This window comes from Zosterops lateralis, assembly GCF_965231275.1.
Source record: "Zosterops lateralis genome assembly, chromosome: 6".
Taxonomy (NCBI): domain Eukaryota; kingdom Metazoa; phylum Chordata; class Aves; order Passeriformes; family Zosteropidae; genus Zosterops; species Zosterops lateralis.
This window is the reverse complement of record NC_139761.1, coordinates 1,029,934-1,057,838: the sequence shown is the minus strand read 5'-3', so window position 1 is coordinate 1,057,838 and position 27,905 is coordinate 1,029,934. Positions and strand designations below refer to the sequence as shown.

Genomic DNA, 27,905 nt, shown 5'->3' with positions numbered 1-27,905 from the left:
CCTTTAAGTTAGTCTAGCTAGCTGGGGCAAAAAAAGCTTCCTAGACTGTTTTTTTTTGTTTGTTTGTTTGTTTGTTTTTCTTGGGAGTGTTTAAATCTGCTCTGGACTGAAAAACCCAGAGGAGCCCCAGGAGCTGCACCTGTGGCCACCAGGGCTGGACCTGATAAAAGACTGAGAGAGCTGAGCTGACCCACAGCAAGGACTTCTCTGTTTTACCATCTCTCTTCAGACCAGCGAGAGGTTTTATTGTTTCATATTATTAATTTCTTATGCTTGTGGGCAGTTTGTTTGTTAAATAAATAGGTTTTTTCCACTTTTCTCCGAGGAAATTCTGGGAGGGGAGGGGCCACTTGGGTTTGCCCTCCTGAGGAACCCCATTGGGAGGTTTCCTCCCAAATCTGCCCTAAACCAGGACAGCCGTAAAGGCTGCAGCAAACCCGAACTACAGCGCAGGAGGCTCCCGGGGTTCTCTGAGGGTCCAGCCGTTCCCGCTGAGCCTCTCCCCGGGGTTCTCTGAGGGCTCCGGCCATTCGCCCTCGGCCTCTCCCCGGGACTCTCTGAGGGTCCGGCCATTCCCCCTCAGCCCCGACCCGCCGCTCCCGCCCCTGAACCAACGGCCGCGGATCCCGCCCACGGCCGGGCCGAACCACCGCGCCGAGGAGGGGGGAGCTCGGGCACTTCCCCGGCTCTCCGCCGCCTGCCTTAGCGCCGCTGTGTTCCCTAACACCCCCCCCGCGGCAGCGCGCGATGGTCCGGCCCGGAGCCGCGCTCTCTCCCGCCAATGGGAAGGCGCGGCGGCTCCGCTCGAATCTGCGCGCGGGGCGGCGTGAGGGGAGAGGAGCCGGAGCCGGGCCGGGAGCGCCGTGAGGGGAGAGCGGGGGAACCATCCCGGCCATGAGGGGACCGGGACCCGCCCGCGACAGACCCTGCGACATCATCACCACCCCCAGCCGCCGCTTCTTCTGGGGGGAGCCGCCGCTGCGCTCCGTGTCCCTCAGCAGCATCCCCGCGGGGACGCTCACGCCGCTGAAGCAGCTGCTGCGGGAGCAGGGCGGCCTCGCCTCGGGCCCGCGGCTGGTGGGGCCGGAGCGCCAGGCTGGACCCGGTACCCGGCCTGACCCCGGTACCCGGCCTGGCCCCTTCGCCGAGCAGCGGCCGAGCCTTCGGAATGGCCCCGGGCCCGTCCCTGAGCGGCCGCCGAACCTTCGGAATGGCCCCGACACCCGGCCCGGGCCTGTCGCCGAGCGGCCGCCGAACCTCCGGGATGTCCGCGACCCCTGGACCGGGCCTGGCCCCCACACACGGCCCGGGCCCGTCACTGAGCGGGCACCAAACCTCCGGCCCGGGCCTGTCGCCGAGCAGTGCCCGACCCTCCGGAATGGCTCCGGCCCCGTGGGCGAGCCGCGGCCGCCGAAGCGCTGCGCTCCGGAGCCGCCCGGGCAGGATTCCCCGGCCAAGATCTTCCAGCGGATGAAGGCGCGGGCGGAGCAGCAGCGCAGGGGGATCCCCAGCGATGTGATCCTGAGCCCCGCGGCCGCGCAGCGCTGGCCCGGCCCGGGACGAGGTGAGTTCCACCGGTGACTCTGAGAGAACGGTCTGTTTGCCTTCAGAATATACCTGGGATTAAAAGCATAAAGCTGTAAATCTGAGTTTAGTTCATGGAGCTTTCTTTGTGCTGCAGTAAGTGATATCCCTGATTTTTACATTCTCCTAAACCTTTTAATTCTTTGTTTACGCCAGCCCGCGATCCCAAATGACAGGAATTATTAGTAGTTCTTTTTCACAAACGGGTTTGATGAGTTTGGAACACAGTGGAGTTTGGAACACACCTGTTGATAGGAGAGAGTTCTCAATGCTGCTGCCAATTGTGCTAATCCTTCCTCCTTGGAAGGCCCCTGGAGAGGACAAAGCTCCCTGACAGCACCAGCCCAGAGCCTGGGCACACTTGGGAAGCAATGAGTGCTCCACAGCTCCTCTGGGAGAGCTGCCTCAGCTGTGAACACTTCCCCTCTGTGCCCCACTCACGGCTCTTTCAGGATCTGTGAAAAGCAGCCAGAGCATCTTGGTGGCTGTAAAACACACTGGCACCAGCACTGCTTGGCTGAGATTAAAATAAAGTTGGTCGGTGAGGTTTTTTAGTGCTGCAATGTGTCTGTGGCAGTGCTGATGTCTGTTCCCTCCCTTTGGGTTTTCTCTGCCTCTGACTGTTCTGTTCCCTCTGTGGGCTTGACCCTTGCAACACCTTCAAAAACACTCTGTAACTAAAAAAAAATCAAAACAAATTACTGTAATTATCCCATACAGTCTGTGCAGAGAAGAGAAAGGGGTTTGAAATCCCCCCGGAACATTGTTTTTTTTGTCTTTAATATTTTCATCCATGACAGGGTGAGGTTTGGTGCAGCCTCAGCAGGTTTGCAGCTGGCACCAAGCTGGACGTGACCCTTTTTTACAGGGAGGGAGCTCAGAGAAGCTGTGGCTGCCCCTGGATCCCTGGAAATGTCCAAGGCCAGGTTGGAGCAGCCTGGGACAGTGGGCTGTGTCCCTGCCCATGGAATGAAATGGGATTTAAAAACTACTCTGGTATTCTGTGTGGGTTTTTTTTGATAAAAAACATATTTAAAATAATTTTGTCACCTCCGCCATGAAAATGTTTTTCTTCCTGAAACTGAAAGATGATTTTTTTTTTTCCCAGGGGCAGTTTGGCCTCAGGTTGCCAGGGCTGAGCCCCCAGCAGTGCTCCCTGCAGAGCCTCCCGTGCTGGAAACCCCCCAGAAGTTCTTCCTCAGGGTCAAGTGGCAGCAGCAGCAGCAGCAGCAGCACAAAGGTACTTTGGGGTTATTGAGGAGAACACAAAATTCCTCCTGTCAGAGAACCCTGGCATTGCTGAGCTTGGGAAAACCCCCTGAGACCATCCAGTGTCCCCAAGTGCCACCTCCATCCTCAGGGATTTAAATCCCCCACCCCTGGGCAGCTTGTTTTGTGCTTAAATATCCCTCATGTCTTTGTTATTCCTTTTTTTTTTCCCTTTTGAATGGGCAGCTAGACCATCTCCAACCCAAACCCAGCAGAATATTCCTCCTCCCACAGCTACAGAGATTCCTCCAGCCCAGGCTGCTCCTGGCAGGGAGCCTGCAGAGGATTTGGATGCTGATAAGGATGATGTGGATGTTTTCCTCGTGGAATCTGTAGAAGTGGATGTTGATGAAGAAGTGGATGCTGATGAAGAAATGCCTCAAAGCACAGTGGCTGCTCCTGTGCAAGGAAACTCCAGCCCTTGGAAAAATGGGGGGAAAGGAAGGTGGGGAAATGGAGAAGCAAAACACACAGAGCTCCATGAGGACAGGAGAGAGTTGGAGCCCAGTGACAAAGCAGTGGAAAAGGCACCAGAGACTAATCCTGAAATGGCCTCTCAGCGCTTGTGTAGCATCGTGCTCTCCTCTCCAATCCACTTCCCAAGGAAGCAGAAGCTGCCAGAGGACCCCAAGGTCCCTTTGGATAAACCTGCTGAGCAACCTGCTGGCAAAGCTCACAAAAAGGTGAGAAAATAATCCTGTAGGGGAATGAGGAATCCCTCAGGTTATTCTTTTTCCAGTCAAAAGCAAGGAACACTCAGAAGAGAATAAACTGTTCTTCCATTAGATTTTACCAGTAAATTTTCCCATGCAAAGGGTTTCTTTTTTTTTTTTTTTTTTTTTCCATACTCCAAGATGACAAATGTTCAGGGTTTGGGGTTTTTTTTTTGTGTAAAATAAGCATTTTGGGTTTAGTGTGCAGGAACCATGGTGTGATCATGAGCCCTGCTCAGATCCAGGCAGGAGAGACCTTTCCCAGGATCAGATCACCTCTGATATTCCAGATTTGTAGCTTAGAAGATGCTGAAAGAGATGGTTTTGTTATTGGATCTGATCACTGAGGGCTGCTGAATTATTTCATTATTATCTAAATTATTTTTCTTTTTTTCTGGAACAGCCAAACATCTGCCTGAACAGCTGGAGGATTAGAGTGCTGCCTGGAAACACTGCAATCTGTGTGGAAGGGAAAAGGAAGTAAGAACCAGTTTATTATTTAAATGCAGAGTAAACCATGAATACCAAGCACCAGGTAATGGTGCAGAGCTTGAGCTGCTCTATCAAGGAATAGAAATTCCTTTGTGTGGGCAGGAGGGGCAGAGCCAGCACCCAGGGAACTGCTGGTGAAATCATTGCAGAGTCCTGTGCTGAGAGAACCAGAGAGCTTCAGAGAAATAAATATCAAAGGCTTGGGAGGCACCTTAAAGCCCATCCAGCCCCACCCCTGCCACGCCAGGGACACACAGGGACACCTTTCACTGTCCCAGGCTGCTCCAAGCTGTGCTGATGTCCCTGAGTGACACCTGCAGCAGTGACACCTTCACTTTGTCCCCTGCCCCGGTGCCAGGCGAGGCAGAGCCGTGTCACTTCCAGCTGAGAGAGGAAAACCCAGCTCAGAGCAATCCTGCCAGCACTTCAGAAACCAGGGATCACCACGAGGAGTGTGAGGATTGCAGGTTGTGAGCTCTGTGCTTTGCTGTGTCTCTTGCAGGGACATGAGGCAGCAGCTGTGGCACAGCAGCGCCATCACGGAGCGCCTCGCTCACACCCAGGTGAAAACCTCCTCGGGCACCGTGTACCAGCTGCAGGGCAAGATTGACTCGGCTGCCATGAGGAGTGAGGGTGAGCTGCTCATCCCCAGCACTTACATACCACACACTGCTCCAGCTTGCCGTGGATTTGTAGGGAAATGGGGTTTGTGTGCAGGTGGAAATACAGGATTTGTTCTCTTCTCCTTGCTCTGTGTGCTGCTTGTCAGCGCTCACAGGCAGCTCTGAGGACACTTTGTGGCAGAGGTGGGATAAACACTTGGGATCATGGAATGTCCTGAGCTGGAGGGACCCTCAGGGATCATCCCAGACCCCCCAGCAATCCCATCCCTGGCAGGGCTGTCCAAAGGCTCCTGGAGCTCTGGCAGCCTTGGGAATCTCACCATTCCCTGGGGAGCTTTTCAGGGCTTATTCCACCTTCTAGGGGAAGAACCTTTCCCTGATCTCCATCCTGGCCCCCCATTCCCCTTCCAGCTCCAGCCATTCCCTCAGCATTAATTCCCCTAACACAGGTGTGTCTCAGGTGTGTTACACCACTTTTTACCCAACACACCTTCACTGTTGGCTCTTTCAGGCCCAAAGGTGTGTCTGTGACTTCAGTGTTTCCTTCTCACTTGCACTGGGGTCCTGCTGAGAAATATTTCACCTGGCTGCTCTCCGACTTGAAGAATTTATTATTTCCTTTGCTAAGAACTTATATTTGTTTCTATTTTAATATCCTGAGAAGGAAAATAGCACCATGAGGCTTGTGAGCAGAGTTGTCTCTATGGTGCAGAGTTTTCCTAGGGCTGAGAGTGACTGGGGTGTGCTGGATGGAACTGTGTGGGTCAGTTTGGGTTCTTTTTTTGGATTCTCTGGGGGCTTTTTTTGTGCCCTGAGGGGTGCCAGCCCTGCTGAGCTGAGCTGATCCCCCCGTGCCCCCCTCAGGCTTCCCCTACCGCTTCACCAAGAGATTCACCTACGGCTTCTCCAGGAGGTGGAGGGAATACGTGGAGGAGTTTCTGCAGGAGAGGAGGAGGTAACTTTGGAGATTCTCTTTCATGGCACTGTTCTAAGGGTTCATTGAGACTCTGATTGTTTGGAGGATATCACACCAAAGGAGTGTGAAGTGTTTTAGGTATGGGCATGAAGCTGTGCTGGCCCACGGGGCTCCTGCCCACCTTTCACTGTTTGTCAAAGAACAGCTTCCTCAGTGCTGATTATTTCTGGTCTCAAACTCCAAACCATCAGGAAAGAACAAATTCAAGATAGTGGTGTGGAAGAAAATGAGGAGAATGACTCCGTGAGGGGAACTGATGGAATGGAAACCACAGAAGGCTCAGCCAGCAGTGCACAGAAACCTGCACTGAGGAACTCCACCTATGAGGTGTCACCAGGGAATGAGAACATCTGTGAGTATTTAACAGTCCTTTCCTTTGGAAAAGACCCCTGGGGGTGGCTGGAAAGGTTCATTATGTTGGGTGTATTTCCAGGGAATAGCTGGAAAAGCCCCCTGGAAAGTTTTGCTCAGTCCCTGCCTTGCCACAGGCGCTGACAGCTTTGGGGTTTAACTCAGATTTTTTCTGGGTTCTTTGTCCAGTGGGCCTTTCCCAAACCCCTGTTTGTTATTGCTGGAATCAGATTTCCTTCCTAGCACCACAAAAGCTTTTATGTTTTCCTCTCATCAATCCCATTTATTTTTCACTCTCATTTGTCTCAGCGAGCAGCTGTTCCCTGTGACAACTTTTCTTTAGCATTCTCCCTCCTCAAACAACTTTATAAACACAGTATTTATAACCTTCTAAACAAAGTAAAAGTAAAACTTTCCCTACAGTAAATTTTAAAACTTGTGAAGATTCTTACTTCATTCCTGTCATTTCTATCACAATGCTTTGAAAAGAACAACTTTGGGTATATTTTACATTTCCCTTGTAGCGATGTTTACATCATTCTTCATGCTTGTGAAATCTACAAAACTGAATTTTCTCTGCAATATTTAGGACAAAACTCTTCTTTGTTTGGGCTTTTTTTAATTTCTTTTTTTTCCCTTTGCAGTCATAACACCAAAACACAACTCCAAGAATGACTCGAGCAGGGTCTACACCCGCAGCGGGCGCCTGGTCAAACCCCCCCTGAACTACTGGTGTGGGCAGAGGGAGTTTGTGGATCAGGACCTGAATGTCACCATAAAGAACGGGGGAGTGGATTATCTCAGCCCGGTAAGATCCTCTCCAGAGGGGCTGAAACAGAATTAATAAATAAACTTGGCCAGGTGGGGAACAGAACAGGTGCAGCTCTTAGAGACACCTGAAGAGGAAGAAAACATGAGCAAAATGTTAGAAAACACAAAAAAATAGGCTCATGTTATCAGATAATTGTGGTCTCTAAATCTGACATAATGAGGAATTGTTTATGGGGGAAGAAATGGTGGGTTTTTTTAAGATAATTGTGTCAGACAGGAATTTGTGAGGTCCCCCCTCAGATCCTGAGGCCACTTCTGGGCCTTTCCCTGCAAGGGAGACTCTGAGGGGTTGGAGCATTTCCAGGGAAGGAAACAGAACTGAAGCCACAGGAGCAGCTGAGGGAGCTGGGAAAGGGGCTCAGCCTGGAGAAAAGGAGATTAAATTAAATTTAGAGTCAATTGTTTTATTTTGAAGATGTTAAGTAGTGAAAAACCCAAAAGAAAGACCAGTTTCATCTCCAAGAAGGATAAACCAAAGGAAGACATGAAGACAACAGAGGAAATGCCAAAAAGCCAAAATAAAGGTAAAAACTAATTTTTTTTAAATTTATTTTCAGGTTATTGATGGAATCAGTGGGATTGTGATCTGGGTGCTGGAGCAGTAGGGTTGGGTCTGTTAAAGCAAAGAAATGATTTAAATATTTTCATGATGGACTGCTTTTTCTCTGAAGAATCATCAGAGCAGCATTCATGTGGAATTTCAGCTCCAAACAAGGACTGTGTTTGTAAATCACCTTGTTAATTACATAAGGGGAACACAGTTCTGGAAATTGAAATGAAAGATTTGGACTTTTGAGAGTTCACCAAGCCTGAGGGCCTGGCTTTGCTTTTTAATGGGCATGAACAAAAAAATCTATTCACAGAGTTTTTAATAAAAAAAAATTGATTTTAGTGGAATTTGGGAGGTGATAGAAGCCTGAGGAGAATGTGCAATGTAAAGCAGAAGTTTCTCTCTTAAAGCAGCTGCAATGTTTCCTGCAGAAAAGCTCTCTGGAGCACGAGCAGAGCCCTGGGGGGATGTGCCTGCTCAGTGTGTAGAGTTTGGAGAGCCCCTGAGAGCAGCTGTGAGTTTGTAGTTCGGCAGGTAAAGCTCAGTGAGGGGTGCAGGCACATCCCTGTGCTGCAGGCACTGCAGGACCCACCCTGCACCCCCTCAGGGGCTCTGGCACCGTGTTTTCCAGGGAAAGGCACAGACAGAGGAGCCTCTTCCAGAGGAGAATCCAGATCTGCCGGCAGCAGGAGGGGCAGGCACTCCCTGTCTGATGAGGAAAACAGTCCTGGGATCAGGGGCACAAGATCCAAATCCCAGCTCCCTGCCAGGGGCAGTTCATCAAACACCAGAGCCACGAGGGCAGCCAGGAGAGCAGCAGGCTCTGGGGAGCTGAGCATGTACGAGCAGGGCTACAGGAACTCCCTCAGGTCAGCCAAGAAGCGCCTGCAGAAGGAGGAGAGGCTTCTCCTCACCCAGGAAACCTCAGACGAGGATGAGGAGGAGCAGCAATCCAGTGAGGACAGCCCAGGGGAGAAATCCAGTGAGGACAGCCCAGGGGAGAAATCCAGTGAGGACAGCCCAGGGGAGAAATCCAGTGAGGACAGCCCAGGGGAGAAATCCAGTGAGGACAGCCCAGGGGAGAAATCCAGTGAGGACAGCCCAGGGGAGAAATCCAGTGAGGACAGCCCAGGGGAGCAACAGTCCAGTGAGAACACCCCAGAGGAGCAATCCAGTGAGGACACCCCACTGCTGATCAAGAGGAAAAAGAAATCCATATTAAAGCCAGAGTCTCAGAACTGGAAACCTTCCTCTGGCTCCAAAACCTCCAGGGATGATGCGAACAAGGCCTGTGGCCAAAGGACAGGAAAGCCCTCCCAGAAAGTGCTGCTGAGGCTGAGTGGGTCCGAGTCCAGTGAGGAGTCTGAGCTCTCTGCTGAAGGGGAGACACCCAGTGAGGCCAGAGCTTCCCCCGTGCCTGCCCAGGCCAGGAGGGCACAGGGCAGGGCTCACCCTCCCAGGCGCTGGCTGGACTCCGACACCGAGCCCGAAACATGGGAGGAGGAGCTGCCCAGGAAGGACAGGAATGCCAGAGAATCCCAGAGGAAAACCAGCCATGGGGCCTCCAGCGGTGCCAGGCCCTCAGCAGCCAAACACAGACAGCACGAGAGGGCAAAGGGACAGAAATCTCTGGAGCTTTTTTCAAGGGCAGCTGATGGTTGGTCTGAGAAGGAATTGCAGAAGCTTCACAGGTAAGGGCTCGTTCTGTGCTCAGAGGGAAAGTTTCCTTCAGGCATCAGGAGGGGATGAATGGTCTGGATTGGGGGTTTTCAAATTCGTGATTTCCCAGGTTTCCTTGATGTTTGAATTCCCTAATTGGAGATAAGAAATGAAATACAGAAATAAGAAATGAAATATGGAAATAAGAAATGAAATAGAAAATATTTCTAACTAAAATTAGAAATATTCCCTATTTCATTTCTTATTTTCTTATTTTTATTCCCTAATAATAACCAGAGTTATTATTCCCTATTAATTTTCCTCACAAAGGAAACATCAGTACAATATGGTGAGAGTGAGCAGGTTCCCTCCCCAGGTTACAGTAACAGGGTAAACATGAAGTGTTTTTGTGAGGTTTGGTAAAGGCAGATTAACTGCAAGGGTGTTTAATTAATCCATCATCCAATTACTTAATATTTAACAAACACTTTGTAAAATATCCATGTTTGGGTTTAGCTCTTTATGACGGGCAGGAGCTCAGATGTGAGGGGACCTGAGCAAGTGAGCAGGAAATTCATCTTGTGGCACATCTGTCAGCTGATTAAAGGTGATTAAATAAATTTCCCTGTTCTAAAGAAGAAGATACCAGAGGATCACAAGAATGGTTTGGGCTGGAAGGGATTTAAGGATCATGGCATGAGAAGGGACACCTCCCACTGTCCCAGGGACACCTCCCACTGTCCCAGGCTGCTCCAAGCCCAATGTCCAACCTGGCCTTGGGCACTGCCAGGGATCCAGGGGCAGCCACAGCAAATCTGGACAACAGAAGCAGATCCCAGACCCCCTCAGTCCGTGGCCCAGGTGTTCCCCAGGCTGGCTGTGCCCCACAGTGTGTCCCTGGCTGGTGACACTGTGTCTGTCCCATCCCTCAGGGCCATCGTGGCGCTGCCCAAGCACAGGAGCGGCTTCTGGCAGGACGTGGCCATGGCCGTGGGCTCCCGCTCGGCCCAGGAGTGCCAGGGGAAGTTCCTGGAGGAGCAGCAGCAGCAGCAGGGGAAAGGCTCCAAACAGCAGCCCAAGAAAACCACGGCAGGAAAATCAGAGCAGAAAGGTACCAGCGTCTTGTTCCTGGGGGTTGGAGCCCCAGGAGGGGCTGAGGGAGCTGGGAAGGGTCTGGAGAATCCCTGAGGGAGCTGGGAAGGGGCTGAGCCTGGAGAAAAGGAGGCTCAGGGGGGACCTTGTGGCTCTGCACAAGTCCCTGCCAGGAGGGGACAGCCGGGGGGGTCGGGCTCTGCTCCCAGGGAACAGGGACAGGAGGAGAGGGAACGGCCTCAGGCTGGGCCAGGGGAGGCTCAGGGGGGACAGCAGCAGGAATTTCCCCATGGAAAGGGGGCTGAGGCCTTGGCAGTGCCCAGGGCAAGGGTGGAATTCCCATCCCTGGAGGGATTTAAAGCCCTGTGCATGTGGCACTTGGGGACATGGGGCAGTGCTGGGGAAGGGTTGGCCTCAATGGCTGGGAGGGTTTTTCCAGCCTCACCAAACTCTGGTTCCATGGAACAAATCCCCAAGAGCACATCAGGGTGTGACAGTGAGCCAGGTCACCTTGTGGTGTGCAGCTTGGAGGATGTCAGGGATGACTGAAGGGATGAGAAGAGAAAGGTTCTTTCTAGAGTTTTCCAGTTCTTAGTGTGAAGGGAAGACTTTTATGGGCCTTGACCCCTCAGCACAAAGAGCTCTTGACACCCTGAGAGGCTCCAGCAGGTCAGGAGCTCCTTGCAGAGCTCTGTCCAGGTGGGATTTGGGTCCTTGGGCACCCAAGGGCAGCGTGGGGTCAGCACAGCCCCCCCATTCTCTGGTGTCTGCCATCCCCACCCTGCAGCTGGATTGGATTAAGGTTTTCCATGGATACAAACTGAGCTGAGCATTCCCTGAGCCTGCTTTCAGTGAGAGTGTCCCTGTGACCCTGCAGTGACCCTCCCCTGAGGGTGGAGTGGGAAAAAGCAAAACCTGTGTGAGAACTCCAAAGGATCCTAGAGCAGCTGTAAGAGATTTCCCCAGAGGACAGACTGGGCTGTGGCACTGGTGGCAGGCAGTGGGTTTTAACCCCAGAGCTGCTGTCTCAGACAATCCCTGTTTGGATCCTGCAGAGAAGAAGGAGGCAGTGATCACTGCCAAGGTGGGCACCCTCAAAAGGAAGCAGCAGATGAGGGAGTTCCTGGAGCAGCTGCCCAAGGACAACCACGATGACATCTTCACTGCCACACCCTTCCAGAGCAGGAGAGTCCAGGTAAACCTGGGCCAGCAGCACCTCTGGGACTCACCAGGAAAATCCTGGGGATCTGTGGGAAGAGGCTTCTGTCCTTCACCTGCTGTAGCAGCCCCGGGCTGGTGGCACTGAGGCTGGACAGGGTGGGAGGAGACTCTGAATGTGACAGCACCCCCTGAGTGATTGTCCTTCTGGGCAGCTTGGAGCTTGGGATTGTCACCAGAAGTGACTTTTTGAGGGTGTGGCAGCACCAAAACCCCTCAGCCAAGTGCTGGGAAGGTGTGGAGGGGCTCTCAGAGCAAGGTGGAGGTGTAGGATCGTGTCCAGTTCTGGGCTGGGGCTGTGGCAGTGTCCAGTTCTGGACACAGGGATGAGGCTGTGTCCAGTTCTGGGACAGTGTCCAGTCTGGGCTGGGGCTGTGGCTGTGGCCAGTTCTGGGCACAAGGATGGGGCTGTGCTCTGGGGCTGTACCCAGTTCTGGGCACAGGGATGGGGCAATGTCCAGTTCTGGGTTGGGACAGTGTCCAGTTCTGGGCCTGGGGCTGTGCCTCAGCAGGCACAGGGGCAGTGAGCTGCAGGGCAGGGAGGATGGAGGGAGTGCTGAGGGGGCAGAGAGGACTCCAGGCTCAGGTCCTGACAGCCTGAGGTGCCTGTGCAGCTGCCAGCCCTGCGAGGGAGCCGGGACGAGGACGCCGAGGATTTCACCCTCTCCGAGTTCCCACTCACGCCCTCCTCAAGCATCTTTCCCCCCGTGAAAACCCCGCAGTGTGAGCACATCAGCCCGGGAATGCTGGTCCCCATCAACAGGTAGGAGCTCCTCCAGCAGCCCTGATACTGCCCCAGGATCCCTGTTTGTCTCTGAGAGGTGGCTCTTGGAGCTGGGACAGCAGCTCCCTTCCTGCAGCCTTGCTTTGCTTGGGGAAACCTCTTCCCTACAGCAGCTCCTGCTCCCAGCCCTGGGAACAGCCCTGCCTTGGCCCTTCAGCCCTGCCCTGTTCCCCCAGGGCTGTTCAGGCTCTGCTCAGACACCTGGAGCCCTCTGGGAACCTGGAGCCAGGACATGGACTGGCCCCAGGAAGGGGAGGAGGCTTGGTGTGATCCCTGCACTGGGATTTGCAGCCTGTGACCCCCAGCCCAGCTCCTCCTCGTGCTCCCAGAGCAGCTGCTGTGTCCAGCAGTTCCCTGTGGGGTCAGTGGGGTCTGTGGGGCCCGTGGCAGTCCCAGCCCCCTGACCCTGCCCCGCTGTGTCCCAGGAGCGCCTACGACCGGCACGTTTTCCGCATGCAGAAGAACACTCGGGGCAGCAGAGGCACCTGGGACAAGGTCAAGAAGAAATCGGTAATGCTGCTTTTCCTCGGGCACTGCCCACTTCCAGCTGAGCCCTCAGGCACAGCTTGGAATCCTTGGAATCCTGGGATCACAGCCCCCTGTGTGCCCTGGATGGAAAATGGGAATCCTCCCTGGGTTTGGGATCTGCTGCTGTGGGGAGAAGTTCCTTTGTGAGAAGGGAATCATTGCCAGGATTTGGAATTGCTTTGGAATTCCATGATCTTTAGGTTCTTGTTAAATTCCTTCTGAACAGTGGGAAAAGGAACAATAACCACAGAGCCATGAATATCCTGAGGTATCCACCCATAAGGGCCCCACAGGGATCATCCAGTCCAGCTCCAAATGGTGACCATAAGTCACCTTAGATACCAGTCCCTGAATTTAGGTGTCCATTCCTCCAATCTGAGGCTCTGCAGCTCCTTTGGCTTTTCCATACCCCCTGTGATCCTGGGAGCAGCCTGTGCCTGTGGTTTAGGGACAATCCTGGGGACAGGGGACCCTGAGCTGAGGCTGAGCCTCTTCCCTCCCTTCCCTCCCCAGGCCGGAGCTGTGCTGGGGACTCCGGCTTCCTGCAGAACCAAGAGTGAGTATTCCTTCCTTCCCTTCCTCCTCCATCCCCCTGAGCTGTGTCCCCTCAGCCCTTTGCTCTTGTCCCCGTTCCCCACTCCTGATAAAATCCCTGTTTTTATTGCAGGAGTGACCCCGGCCCCGCTGGTGGGGAAGCTCTTTGCATCCGAGACCCCAAACTCATCCAGCGAGGAGCAGGATTCCTACTTCTCCATCTGATGGACTCTGTGCACTTGTTGTTCAGCACTTACTGTTCAGAGCACGGGGGTTATTGTGCTGTCCCTCTGGGAGGGAAGGCTGGAGTGAGGAGCTCAGTTTGGAAAAGCTGCCCTGCTGTGGATATTTTATGTTTTAACCCATTCCCACCCTGCAGCAGTGTTTGGCTTTTCCCTGTGTACAGAGGCACTTCCTTGTCCAGGCTCCTCCTCTCCATGTCCTGTTCCTCCTGGGAAGGAGGAATGTACATAGATCTCAGTGACTGCCACGTTCTCATTCATTTTAAACTAAACTATCTTCTGGGATATCTGGCTGTACAATAAATTCAGGTGCAGGCTGGAAGGAATTTAAATTGTTTTTTAATTTACTCTAGAGACAGCTTGATTTTTTTTACATTTCCTTAATGTAATAAACAAAGACAAGCTTTTTTTAAACTCACAGATTACTCAGAGTTGTTGTGAGGCAGCAGAATCCAGGAGCTGTCCAGTTTGGGATGGTGCCTGCAAGGATTCCTCCTCTTGGTTTGGGATCATGGAATGCTTTGGGTGGGAAGGGACCTTAAATCCCACCCAGTGCCACCCCTGCCATGGCAGGGACACCTCCCACTGTCCCCAATGTCCAACCTGGCCTTGGGCACTGCCAGAGATCCAGGGGCAGCCACAGCAAATCTGGGAATTCCAGCCCAGACAGGAATTCCTAATTCCCAACATCCCACCCAAATCTCCCCTTTTCCAGCCTAAAGCCATTCCCTGTGTCCTGTCCCTCCATCCCTTGTCCCCAGTCCCTCTCCAGCTCTCCTGGAGCCCCTTCAGGCCCTGCCAGGGGCTCTGAGCTCTCCCTGGAGCTTCTCCTCTCCAGGGGAACATTCCCAGCTCTCCCAGCCTGGCTCCAGCCCTGGAGCAGCTCTGCAGGTGCGCTCTCCTGTCCCCAGGGGTTGATTTTTCCCTGCCCAGGCTCTTCCCGGGAAGTTCTGCCGCCCCCAGGGCCGGGAATGCCGATCCTTTTCCAGCTGGGGGCAGCAGAGGCTGCGGCTGGGGGAGGATTCAGCACCGAGGAACGGGGAAGGCGCTGCCCGGGGCCGCCAGAACCCCACCCCTGTCCCGGGAAATTCCCTTTTTAACGCGGGGCTCGGTGGGGCAGTGACGGCAGGAGCTGCTGCTGGCTCCCTTCCCAAAGCTGTGCCGAAGTACTGGAGCCTTTACTGTGGTTTTTATAGGAATTTCGGGATGATCACCCCCAGCCCGGGGACACACGGGGCAGTGCCAGGCCGGGAGTGCAGCTCCCACACGCTGAGGTTTGACAAATGTTTATTTACATCATTTACATTCGATCCCCAGTGGGTAAAGTGCAGTGCAGGGCCCGCAGGGCCGGGCTCAGCTCTTCCCCCTGGGCAGGGGCTGAGGCAGCAGCTGCGGGTCGAAGTCGTGGCGCAGGAAGCGATGGAGCTCCTCGGCCTGGGCCCGGCTCAGCCGCGCCCCCGCCGCCAGCGCCGGCACCGAACTGCAAGAGAGGGAAGGGAACGGGAGTCTGGGATGGGGCAGGAACGGGGGATCGGGGTGGGGCAGCCCCGGGATGGGGCAGCACCGGGCGCCCCTGGAGCCCGGGGTGGGGCAGCACCAGGAGTTTGGGATGCACTGCTGTCCTGGGTTGCAGTGTAGGATGTACACAAAGTATTTATTCTATCACCATCTTCATGAACTGTTGAAACTGTTCATGAAGATGGTGAAACTAGGTGGGCTAGTGTTTTCCCAAGCCCCTGCCTCTTCTGCTAATGGCCTTTGGAGTGTCTTCTGCTAATGGCCCATTAACGCCTTTGGGGGTGTCTTCTGCTAATGACTTTTGGGGTGTCTCCTGCTAATGGCCCATGAGTCACAGGTAACTCCCTCCAGGGGTTATCTCTGTTAATGGGCCATCAAGGACACATTTCACACTTCTCATGCTATTGTGAGGTGCTCTGCCCAGGGGGAGGAGCCAAGCATTCTCACCTGGATATAAGCTGGGATTTGAGACAGTGCAAGTGGCACTTATCCACTGGATTCCCAGAGGAGCAGAGCTCCCAGACCTTTCTGTGGGATCACTGCTTCAGGAAGAGCCCCTCACCTGGACTGCTCCCCCCACCCTGCTCAGGGTGTGTTCTGACTCTGGCAGTGCTCCTTTGTGTTATTGCATTCATTTTATTTTATTTTACCTTTTTACCTTTCTTCTTATTAAATTATATCTCTGACTTGGAGCCTCTCACTCGTTTTGCTTTCAAACCACAACAACTGCCTGGGATGGGGCAGCACCAGGAGTTTGGGATGCACTGCCCGGGATGGGGCAGCACCAGGAGTCCCTGGAGCCCGGGATGGGGCAGCCCCTGGAGTTTGGGATGCACTGCCCGGGATGGGGCAGCCCCTGGAGTTTGGGATGCACTGCCCGGGATGGGGCAGCCCCAGGAGCTGCTGCAGTCACCCCTGCTCAGCTGCCCCAGCGCTGGCTGCACACCCGAGCGGTGAAAACGGGGAATGCCAGAGGGAAAGAGAGGGTGGGGCAGCAGGAGGGAAGGTGGAAGCAAAGCCCGTGTCAGTGCCCTCAGCCAGGAAAGACTGGAATGTGTGAAGAGCTGAGATGGGACCAGGAAAGCATCTGGGAGAGGGTGGGAAAGGCTCTTCTGGAGCAGCTGTCCAGGCAGGAAAAGTGCAGGAAGGGATTCTCTAAGCAACTCTCCAGACAGGAAAGGTGCAGGAAGGAATTCCCTGGGCAGCTTATCCAGACAGGAAAGGTGCAGGAAGGAATTCTGTGAACAGCCATGCAGGCAGGAAAGATGCAGGAAGGCTTTCCCTGGTTCCAGAGGAGGAGAAGGAGCAGAAGGCCAGGCCTGGGCAGCCCCTGGAGTCCCTGGAGCCCCTGGCAGCCCCAGGAGCCCCCGGCAGGCCTGTGCTGGCATTACCTGTTGGCCACGGCCGCGATGGAGCCGAAGGAGTGGCAGAGGTTGAGGGCAGCTCCGTAGCTGAGGTTGGGAATGCTCAGGTAGAAGTTCAGGATGTCCCGTTGGTGCCCCTGAGGCTCCGTGGGCACCTGGAGGGCGGCGTCCTTCCTGTGCTCCAGCAGGGCCAGGTCCTTCAGCAGAGCTGCCGTTTCCTCCTGGCAGGAGCTGAAGAGGATCCTTATCCCAGCCTGGACCAAGGCTGAGAGAACTCCATCGTAGTGCTGAGTCCTCTGGAAAAACCGGGATGTTTCTCCTGGGGAGTGGAAGGGCAGGAAACCCTGTTACTGTCTGGTGGAATCATTTCGTGGTAGAGTTTGGATTTTTGGATGAAAACAAATGTTTGTGAGTGGATAAAACTGTGCTTGTTCCTGACATGGAATCCCACAATGGTTTGGGTTGGGAGGGACCTTAAATCCCATCCCATCCCATCCCATCCCATCATGGTAGGGACACCTCCCACTGTCCCAGGCTGCTCCAAGCCCAATGTCCAACCTGGCCTTGGGCACTGCCAGGGATCCAGGGGCAGCCACAGCAAATCTGGGAATTCCAGCCCAGACAGGAATTCCCAATCTCCCCTCCATCCCTGCCCTGTGGCAGTGGGAAGCCATCCCCCGTGTCTCACCTGGCCTGACCCTGTCGGTCTCCACGATCACACAGATCCTCTCGAAGGTGCCCTGCAGGCCCCGCAGCCTCTGGCTCAGTTTATTCCTGTTCCCGGGGCTCTGCAGCTCGGACTGGAGCACCCTGTCCACGGCCAGGCGGCTGCTGACCATGTAATCGCTGCTGCCCAGGGGGCAAACCCGCACCGGGAGCCCGTGCACGGCCCGCAGGCAGGAGATCACCCCGGGGCCAGAGCTGATCTCCCGGCTGTCCGCCAGGATGGGCGGGGAGGGCACGGGAATTCGGGACATCCCGGCCAGGGAGGGGCTGGGCTGCGCCTGAATTCGGGAAATCCCAGCCGGGGTAGAGCTGTGCCCCCCAGGGTTAGAGGAGATCCCAGCCAGGGAAGGGCTGTGCCCCCCAGGATTAGAGGAGATCCCAGCCAGGGAAGGGCTGTGCCCCCCAGGGTTAGAGGAGATCCCAGCCAGGGAAGGGCTGTGCCCCCCAGGGTTAGAGGAGATCCCAGCCAGGGAAGGGCTGTGCCCCCCAGGGTTAGAGGAGATCCCAGCCAGGGAAGGGCTGTGCTCCCCAGGATTAGAGGAGATCCCAGCCAGGGAAGGGCTGTGCCCCCCAGGATTGCAGGAAATCCCAGCCAGGGAAGGGCTGTGCCCCCCAGGATTACAGGAAATCCCATCTGAGGCTGAGGAAGGGTTTGGGACAGCAGGACACGCCGAGCCTGAGCTGCTCCTGTGGGTCTTCAAAGATGTGCACACCTGTGAGGGTTACAAATCACAGGTCAGGGGGGTTTTACATCACGTCATCAATAAAAGGGTGTTTGGCAATATCAACCCTTTAATCCCTGTATCAGCCTCCCCCCTGAGCCGAGCTGATTATCCCAGGGTTTGGATGACAAAAGCAGCAGCTTTCACTAAGGAGTTCAACAAAACCTGGATCTTGTAAAGGACAGAGATCAGGAACTCAACCTCAGGGAGGTGCTGAAAGCTCTGAGTTCAGGCAGAGAACCAGGATTTTCTAACTGCAAACCCAAACAATCAGTGGACACTGCTGTTCCACACAGACCCTCCAGGACTGTCAGACCCAAGGGAGAATCTAATCCCAGTTTTTATTTGTTCCTCCTAAAATACTCCAGGTTACCCTGGGAACACAAAGCTTCCAGCAGCAAAGGAAAGGGAAATGCTCCCTGGAAGTGTCCACGGCCAGGTTGGAGCAACCTGGGCTTTATAATATATTATTATTATTATATAATAATATATAATTGAAGAGATATTATTTAAGAGATATTATAAAAGAAAGGTATTATAAAATATGGTTTAGGCCCTGCTACTCCAGCTAAGTAGCAGTACCTTGTTAATTCCCATAAGGAAAAATCATAAAGAATTGAAGGCAGTTAACACAACAATCTATTCTAGTGAGAAAAGGAAGCTTACACCTGAATAAACAACAGATCTGTGCCATGAGAATCAGTGAGGGAAATATATAAACAATGCAAGAACAGAGACATTTGATGGAAAGGTGAAATTCCAGTCAGTAACCAATGAATTGAGTGGCAAGAAAAGCAGAGGCCAATTAGGGCTGCACACAAAATCTGTAAAAACTGTATAAAAATGAGTTCTGTGAATAAAGAACTGGCTTTTCCTGCAGGAAGAAACTGAGTTCTGACTGCTTTGTTACTGCAACACCTTCCAGCCCAAACCATTCCATGATTCCTGACTCCTGCTGTTCCCAGAACAGCCTGGCCCAGGAATTCTTTCCCACAAGGATGTCCCTGCTCCCCCTGAGCACTGACCTCCGTGTTCCTGCAGCCTGAGGCAGCTCTGGGGATGGCTCTGCTCCTGCCTGGCTGCTCTGGGGGCACATCCAGCAGGTTCTGTGTGTTGTCCCCAGCAGCTGTCCCTGCCCCAGCCCTGCTGCTGTGCTGGGCAGAGGGGGCTGAGGGCAGGGCCCTGGGGAGCTGCCCCTTGCTCTCCCCTGTCCCCAGGGGTGTCTCCTCCTCGCTGGAGTCACTCAGGACAATAATTCTGGATGATTTCTTCTTCTGCACAGGGGAAGGAGAGTTTTCTGCCAGCCTGTTGTGGTTCAGCCTCTTCCTGTGCCGGGTCAGGTACCTCTTTCTGCTGCTGCTGAAAGCCTCACTGGTGAGCAGGTCAAAATTCACACACACCTCCTCCTCCTCCTCCTCCTCCTCCTCCTCACTGCAGCCACTCTGAGCCTCCTCCTCTGAGTCTCCCACACAGAAACTGTCCTCAGCGTAAGATTCATCTTGCTCGGGGATCTGGGGGGAAAACAGAGCCGGGGAGTTTGGGGGACTGAAATGGTTTTGTTGCTCCTTGTTCTTGGTTTATGCAGCCCTGTCCACACACTAATAATGGGGCTGAGGGGCTGAAATCCCACCCAGGGCCAGCCCTGGGTGACCAGGGACACCTCCCACTGTCCCCAATGTCCAACCTGGCCTTGGGCACTGCCAGGGATCCAGGGGCAGCCACAGCAAATCTGGCAATTCCAGCCCAGCCAGGAATTCCTTCCCAAAAATCCAACCTAAATCTCCCCTTTCCCCATCTGAAGCCATTCCCTGTGTCCTGTCCCTCCATCCCTTGTCCCCAGTCCCTCTCCAGCTCTCTTGGAGCCCTTTTAGGCTTTGGAAGAGGCTCTGAGGTTTCCCTTGATCTTTCCCATCTCCGGGCTGAAGTTTTGTGTTGGAACTTGTAATTCACCAAAAAAAAGGCTGTAAAAACCAGGCCCAAACCCTCATTGTGGCCCCCCCCAGGGGAGCCCCCCAAGGAGGGGAGGCCCTGCCCTTCCCACCTGGGAGAAAACAGCCTCGGGGTTGAATTCCCGATGGACCATTTTGTATCTGCTGCCGAGGGCGGGGCTGCGCACGGAGCTCAGGTAAACTCCCCTCATGGCAGAGTCTGCAACACACAGGGGAAAAGGATTGCAGGGTTAATACAGAGAGAATTTGTTAATCCATGGCTCTTACACTGTGCTCTCCATATTCCTTTAGAGTTCCCCAAAAACCTGTATTTCCCAAAGGAAAAATCTGCAATTCTCCCGCCAGCTCTGGAAATTCCAAAGCCCAGGTTTGAGGTTTTACAATGATGGAGGGCAGGGCTGGGTGGGAGATTGGGAATTAGGAATTCCTGTCTGGGCTGGAATTCCCAGAGCAGCTGTGGCTGCCCCTGGATCCCTGGAATGTCCAAGGCCAGGTTGGACATTGGGGACAGTGGGAGGTGTCCCTGTCCATCCAAGGATGGGATTTAAGGTCCCTCCCAACCCAAACCATTCTGGGATTCCAGGTGTGCCCAGCCTGTGCCATGAAATTGCCATTCAATCCCAGAATATCCTGAGCTGGAGGGATCCACAGGGATCATCCCAGTCCCTGTCCCTGCCCAGACCCCCAACAATCCCCCCCTGGGCATCCCTGGCAGGGCTGTCCAAAGGCTCCTGGAGCTCTGTGCCCATTCCCTGGGGAGCTTTTCCAGGGCTTGTTCCACCCTCTGGGGGGAGAACCTTTCCCTGATCTCCAGCCTGTCCCAGCTCCAGCCCTTCCCTCAGGATGCAGGAGGTTTTCCAGGCAGGCAGAGCCCAGGAGCAGCTCCTGAGCCCAGGTGAGGAGGAAAACTCCAGCCTTGTACAGGATCATCTCTGCTCCAGCAGAACCACATCTGGCCCTGCAGGAGGGCTGGGCTGGGCTGACACCAACACCCTGAACAACAACAGGGGGGCAGGAGTGTTCTCACTCTGCCAGGGTTTATTTTATACTACTCCATTTGTATTTTTAATATTCCCAGTAACAAACTGTTATTCCTATTCCCATCTCTTTGCCTGAAAGCCCCTTAATTTCAAAATGATAATAATTCAGAGGGAGAGGGTTTACATTCTCCATTCCAAGGGAGGTTCCTCCCTCTGTCATTCCAAACTCAGACCCCCTGGCTGTGGGATCCCCTGGGAATTCCCCACTCACCATTGAGGGCCTGTGTGGGTTCCCCATCATCGTTCAGGAACTGGGCCAGGCTGGGGCTCAGCTCATCCTCAGCCCCATCACTCTCATCTGATGAGATCCCCTCTGCATCCAGCTGGGACAGCTCAGCCTCCTCCTCCAGGAACTGCCTCCCTGCAGCCTGCAGCACATGGGCAAAAAAGGGTTTTTAATAGGATTCAAAATGTGCTGTGTTATACCTGTGGGGAATGGATTTGGAGGGGATGCCCAAAACCTGACAGAGGCTCACACAGCCTTGTGTATCTGTGTGTAAACTCTGAGATAAAAAATGCTGACTTGGAAATGCCCTGGGATGGGACAGACATTGCTGAGAGAGAAATGGAACTGGAGACAAGTTTAAATTATGGTTTGCAAACAGACTGGATATTTTGGAGAATTAGAACTATGAAATGTTCATTGTAGCAGGACCCACGAGGGGTGATTTTAGATGTTTGGCTTTAAGGCATTTACAGCATTGTGTGGCAAAAGCTGACAGGCCAAGAAACCCTTCTAATGGATTGGAATTGGGAAATAGTTTGGGTTCTGATTGTGATGGTGTGAATTGTGACACCTGTATTGTCTCACAGAATATGATACATCATATTTCATATGATATATATGATAATATGATATAATCTGATCGTTATATTTTGTTATAATTATATATAATTTGTTATATTTTATTATATAAATATATATAATTTGTTATAGTTTATTATAATTTTTACTATAATTTGTTATATTCTGTTATGGTATTTTGTATATTGTAATTTGCATATTATTATTCTGTTGTTGTTATTACTCTGTTATTATTATTACTATTATTACTGTTATCAGAGCCCCAGCCCCACATCCCAGGTACAATTGCAGCTGCTCCAGGCCTGACCTGGGTGTCCCCAGAGGGTCCCAGTGTCACCCACCTTGGCTGTCACCCCGTTCCTGACCCGAGGCCGTTTGGCTCCTCCTGCCTGGGGCTTGTTCCAGGCCCTGGAGCTGCTCCTGCCCCGCTGGAAATCCCCACTGTCCTCACTGGAGGTGTCTGACTGCAACAGGGAACACACACAGGGAGCAAAGACAGACAGAGACAGTTCCATGAGACAATTAAATCCCATTTATCATCCCCAGCCCAGTGGGGATATTGAGTATTATAAAATATTGAGTATCTTAACTGAGTTTTGACAACTTGGAATGAAGTTCTGGAGATCACTGGCTGTACATTTGTAAAAACAAACAGGAAATTTTGTTTGTTAGGAATCACAAAGAAGGACTATGCCAGTGTTGTGCAGAAATAAATTTACACTTGAGACAGGGAATAAATTGTATTTATAATTGCAGCAAAAAAAAAATTTGGCTGCGCTGAAGGATGTTTTGGTTTCATGGATTTCAGAGAGAATAGAATTTCATCATCATCATCTTAAAGCTCCTCCAGTGCCATGGGCAGGGACACCTCCCACCAACAGGACAGAAAAATGGGATTTGGAGGAAAAGTCAGGTCAAATGTGCCATGAATTTGCTTCGTTGGGTTCAAAGCTTTGTGGCAGGTGGGTTATTTCACCCTTCCTGGCTGTTGTGATGTTTCACTGCCAAACAAGACCCCAATCCTGGCAGTGCCCAAGGCCAGGCTGGGCAGTGGGAGGTGACACTGGGTGGACTTTGAGACCCTTCCAACCCAAACCACTGTGTGATCCTGTGATCTGTGGATCTGGGGAGGATCTGAAGGGAAGCAGGGATGAGTTTCCACCCTCCCTGTCCCATCTCAAGACTGACCAGGCTCAGAGGGCGCCGGCGTTTCCTGCTGACCCCGACTGGAGACTCCAACCCGCTCTCATCCATCCCCTGTGGGAACATCAGTGCACACACAGTTTGTGTTCTGCTGTTTAAATTGACATTTTCCTTCTCTTGCCTATTTTTTTTTTTTTTTTTTTTTTTCTCTGAAACTCACATCAGGAGACTTCAAAATGTTCTTTTTTATCCTGTTTTTTCTCTGGAAAATGATCTCGTCCTCGCTGTCGCTGCTGCGTCCTGCAGGAAACAGGATAAACAACGTTCACCAGAATTGCACAGCTCCCAGCACAATTTTGTTACAGCTGAGCAATCAAACCCTGCCTGCCTCAGAAAAGCACCTCCAAAGGAGATTATTTATTGATCTGCAGGGCAAATATTGTTCTCTTCAGCCTTGTTAATCAAAAGAGATAATCTCCAGCTGGGATGGACAATAAATCCTGGAGAGCCCCGGGGGGAAGGTGATTACCCCAGACAGCACAGAGGCAGAGAAAGGGAAGGGAAGCAGGAAACCAGGAGAAAAAGCTGTTAAAAGTTGATAGAGGCAGCACTTTGTGACACAAATCCCTGTGACAGCCCAAGAGGGGCCTGCAAACGTCACTGCCAGAGCTGCTCCAGGGCTGGAGCCAGGCTGGGAGAGCTGGGAATGGTCCCCTGGAGAGGAGAAGCTCCAGGGAGAGCTCAGAGCCCCTGGCAGGGCCTGAAGGGGCTCCAGGAGAGCTGGAGAGGGACTGGGGACAAGGGATGGAGGGACAGGACACAGGGAATGTCCCCTCATTGACCCAACCTCCAGCATCACAACCATTATTCCTCTTCCTTCAAACCTTCCCACCTCAGTCATGAAACCAAAGTGAGGATCCAAAAGATGCTGGATCCCGTTTCCTGACCATGAAGGTCTGACCCCTGTCCCACCAAACTCCCTACCTGCAGCAGGAGACCCAGGGGATCCATGGGGTTTGGTGTTTTCCAGGTTTTCTGTCCTTCCTGAAGGGGAATCCATGGCTGATGTCCCAAAGCTCTGCCCCCGTGGGCCTTCCTGGACTTGAGGCACCTCTGCAATTTGCTCCTTGGCACTGGAGAAGACTCTCATAGGAATTCTTTTGGCAGCTTTGATATTCACACCCTTCCTGCTTGTTGGGGTCAGAAGTGCTGAAGGCAAAGGTTCAGGGGGTTCCCTTCCTGTGGTGGAAGTTCTTGTCCCTGACCTGGGGCCAGGCCCTGCAGCAGGAGCACCCTCAGTGCTGTCCCTGCCATTGCTGTCCCTGCCCTGCAGTGACAACGGTGTGGACACACTCCTTCTCTCCAGCCTCCTGCAGTCCCATCCTGGTGATGTTTCCAGGGATAGTTTTGCCTCCTCACTCCCCAGGGCCCCGTTCCCTTTGGGGTTATCAGTGTTATCAGAGCTCTCCTCCCCGCTGTCCTCGATGGAGAAGCCCAGGTCGAAGGTGACAGAGAAGAGCTCCTGGGAGCAGTCATAGGGATCATCCATCTCCAGGGGCACTGCTGCTGTCCCCATGGATGCCCTGCAGGCCTGGGGGGGGCTCACACAGGGGAATTCCCTGCCTGGCTCCCCCTGTGCCCCAGGGATGGCCCCAGCTGGAGGCTCAGGGCTCACAGGGCTGCCTTCCTCCTCACCAGCCTCATCCTCAAACAAATGGAGACTCTGCTGCTCCCCAGGAGCCTCCAGGGCAGCCTCTCCCGTGTCCTTGGGAATGAAGGGCTCCTTTGAAGCGCCGTTTGTCAGGGGAGGGTGGTTCATGTTAGGAATGTTGTCCTCAGGGAATTCCTCACTGTCAAACAGCCCATCAAGGCTGTCATCCCAGAGCTCCTCCTCTGCAGCAGCAGCAGCCTCAGTAGATGGCACATTTTTGGACAAACAGGGACTTCTTGAGGCACAGAATTCCCTGGGAACTGCCACTCTGGGATTTTCCAGTGAAGGATCAGTGTTTGAGGTGCTGTCCTGCAGTGCCTCTGAGTGACCATCAGGGAGAACTTTTGGGGAAGGAGATTTTGTTCCTTCATCCCTCATGGTGCTCTCCAAACCCTCCAGCTCATCCCCAGAGGGAGGGGACTGTGACAGAAGCCTTTGCACCTGGGAAAACGTTTGTTCCAGCCCTGGGGGCTCCTGGGGCTGTCCCAGGAGTGTGAAGGAATCCCTGCAGGATTCGGGGAGATAAAACAGCTCTGAGGCCACGGGGGATGTCTCATAGCCTGAATCCCTGTGGATGCTCCCCAGGGAGGCTTTATCTGCAGGGCTGTTTTCCTGAGCTGCTGGGCTGGCAGGGCTTTCAGGGCTGTCACTGTTGTCACACAGGTCAATAAAGGCATTTAAATCAAATGTCACCTCCAGCCCCTGGTCCTGGTCAGAGTGTCCAGCCACAGCCAGCCTGGCTCCTGGAGAGGCTGAAGGATCCTGAGCCAAAACAGGCACTTCCTCACCGAGTCCAGGAGCTCTTTTGGAAGCCTTGGGTTTGGTGATTTTAAAGGTGGTGCAGAACTCGCTGCCATCATCATCACCAGCATCAGCTGGGAATGGTTTTGGTTTTGATTTTGATTTTGTCAGGTTTTTCCTGGAGCAGCGACCTCTCTGATCCCAGGGGGGGTTGGCCATGGAGAGATTCCCTTTTTTCCCTGGAATATTCACATCCTCCATCCGTAGGTGAGGCTGGAGCTCCTGCCCATAGCTGCATTCTCCCTGGGGACACAGGGCAGGGGTTACCACAGACACACCCAGGGCTGCTCACAGCCACATTTAAAACATGCAACAAAGGTTTTGTTCTCCTGAAGAACTTCCCACAGACTCTGAATTCATTTTTCTCTGGAATGATTTTTCTATAAATCTGCTGTTAAAAAAGCAACCAGCTCTGTTAAACACACACTTGGGAAAAGCACAGAGCACCTGGACAGGCAGGATCTGAACAGAACAATGATTTTTTTGGCAGTTCAGGCAGATGAATCCCTGCATTCCTTAATCCCTGAAATTGCACGAGGTACCTTTACAGAGAGTGAGAAAAATAACTTTTACAATCAGAGAGTGGCTTGTCTGAAGGTATTTCAGGATCCAAAGCCACCTCCCAGGAATTTGAAGATCCCTAAGAGGGTTGGAGCAATAGGCAAAGCAAACTGTGCACTATGGACAGATTTTGTCATTAATCACCATCAGTTCCACACAGATGCTGATCCTTACTCCATCCATTTGTAAAGATATCAAACTCCAAGCCTGAATTTTTAAACTAAAGAACTCCAAGGAGATTCCCCAGACTACAGCAGCTGCCTTAGGAGAGGGTTTAACAAAAACAGGGAGGAAAAGAATTGTCACAAGTGGGTTAAAGGATGATTTTGATCTGGCAGGTTGTAAATAATTCCTTTTCCTTAAGCCTGGTCAGAACAGACTGAGGACATGGAATTCTTTGTCTGAAATCCAAGAGGAACAACAAATCTGGGTCCAATTCCCTGCCCAGGTGTCACCTGAGCTGAGGGGGAATTGGGGTGACAATAACGGGGCTGATAAGGGTCTGTTTGGGTTTATCTCAGCAATAACTGCCCCCTGCACAACGGCTCAATTCAGGCATTTCAGTGTTACACAAACAAGGCAGAAATTAAATGGATTAAGGATTAATTAGCTGCCAAGCCACTGAACAGGAGTGAATTGGGAGGAGGTGCTGCCCCTGCCCACCCCACACAGTTCTGGGAGGGCAGTGCTGATCAGGCTTGGCCTAATATTGACCTGTAACCCAAAATTAACCCAAGTACAATCCCCAAAACCTACAAACCCAAAACAAAACTACAACCCCTAAAACCTCCAAACCCAAGCCACATCAAACTACAACTCCCAAAATCTACAAACCCAAACCCAATCAAAATACAACCTCCAAAACCTCTGAACCCAAAACTCAAACTAAACCCCCAAACCCCCCCAAAAATACAACTCCCAAAACCTTTGAATCCAAAACCACTCAAAAACAACCCCTAAAATCTACAAACCAAATCAAACTACAACCCCCAAACCCAAAACTAACCAAGCTTCAACCCCCAAAACCTACAAACCCAAAACAAAACTACAGCCCCTAAAATCTCCAAACTCAAGCCTAATCAAACTACAACTCCCAAAACCTACAAACCCAGACCCACTCAAAATACAATCTCCAAAACCTCCAAACCCAAGCCCAACCAAAATACAACCCCCAAACCCTACAAATCCAACACCACTGAAATACAACCCTTAAAACCTACAAACTAATCAAACTACAACCCTCAAACTAACCAAGCTTCAAACCCCAAAACTTACAAACCCAAACCCATTCAAAATACAACCTCCAAAACCTCCGAACCCCAAACCAACCAAAATACAACCCCCAAACCCTACAAATCCAACACCACTGAAATACAACCCCTAAAACCTCCAAACCCCAAACTGATCAAGTTCCCCAGATTTGCTGTGGCTGCCCCTGGACCCCTGGCAGTGTCCAAGGTTGGACATTGGGCTTGGAGCAGCCTGGGACAGTGGGAGGTGTCCCTGGGACAGTGGGAGGTGTCCCTGCCATGGCAGGGGTGGGAATAGGGTGGGATTTAAGGTCTCTCCAAGCCAAACCAGTCTGGGATTGTGGGATTTTACCCCAGGATCAGTCCCAGGAATGTCCCAGGCCCCTGCAGAGTGCAGTGAGTGCAGCCTGGCAGAGCTGCTGGACCAGGAACAGCTCAGCAGCCAAATTTAGCATCGAGGCCAGAGCTCAGTAACCTGATTTGGGGCTGGCAGGGCTTGTGTAACTGCTCCACTTCTTCCAGGGCCACTCCAAACACTTTCTCCCCAACAAAATGTTGTGTCCCAGCCAGGGCAGTTTGTGCTGAGGCAGTGAAAGGGCAGATTTGGGATTAGGACACTTTGGCCTGAACGTGCAGGAACCTTAAATTACCTGCTGAGCTCCCCTGTGACCCAGAGAGCTCCAGGGTGTACCAGCTCCTCAGAAAATAGGTCAGGAGCAGGAAAACAGCATCACCCAGATTGTTGTGCTCAATCAATGGCCCTGCCTGCAGTCATTGGTTCACTTTGATAAACAAAATACAGTTTGGCATGGAAAATAGGAACAGAAATGTAAACTTGGCATATTAGTGTTTTCATTGGTAATGTCTGT

At 52.7% G+C, this 27,905-nt stretch overlaps 2 protein-coding genes across 2 annotated transcripts in view; one reads left to right on the top strand and one right to left on the bottom strand.

The window, feature by feature from the left end:
* Positions 1-1,470: 1,470 nt before the first annotated feature.
* MIS18BP1 (MIS18 binding protein 1) lies at positions 1,471-13,429 on the top strand (the record flags this gene model as incomplete). The annotated part of the gene is made up of 16 exons (XM_083863979.1): positions 1,471-1,564; positions 2,693-2,824; positions 3,040-3,536; positions 3,970-4,046; positions 4,561-4,691; positions 5,546-5,636; positions 5,849-6,009; positions 6,653-6,816; positions 7,255-7,363; positions 8,021-9,080; positions 9,981-10,159; positions 11,196-11,335; positions 11,973-12,121; positions 12,568-12,652; positions 13,184-13,226; positions 13,338-13,429. 16 exons carry the CDS (start codon positions 1,471-1,473, stop codon positions 13,427-13,429), a joined length of 3,204 nt encoding a protein of 1,067 aa, XP_083720105.1.
* A 1,297-nt stretch (positions 13,430-14,726) lies between these two features.
* Positions 14,727-27,905, bottom strand: part of FANCM (FA complementation group M) — a 57,227-nt gene continuing 44,048 nt past the window's right edge. Inside the window, exons 14-23 of the mRNA XM_083863172.1 lie at positions 23,698-25,468; positions 22,934-23,013; positions 22,759-22,827; positions 21,912-22,034; positions 20,977-21,133; positions 19,818-19,924; positions 19,000-19,287; positions 17,017-17,767; positions 16,356-16,647; positions 14,727-14,926 (exon numbers count right to left, since the gene is read on the bottom strand). Of these exons, the coding sequence (XP_083719298.1) occupies positions 14,800-14,926; positions 16,356-16,647; positions 17,017-17,767; positions 19,000-19,287; positions 19,818-19,924; positions 20,977-21,133; positions 21,912-22,034; positions 22,759-22,827; positions 22,934-23,013; positions 23,698-25,468 (3,765 nt within the window). The 3' untranslated portion in view covers positions 14,727-14,799. The remainder of the gene's footprint in view (positions 14,927-16,355; positions 16,648-17,016; positions 17,768-18,999; positions 19,288-19,817; positions 19,925-20,976; positions 21,134-21,911; positions 22,035-22,758; positions 22,828-22,933; positions 23,014-23,697; positions 25,469-27,905) is intronic.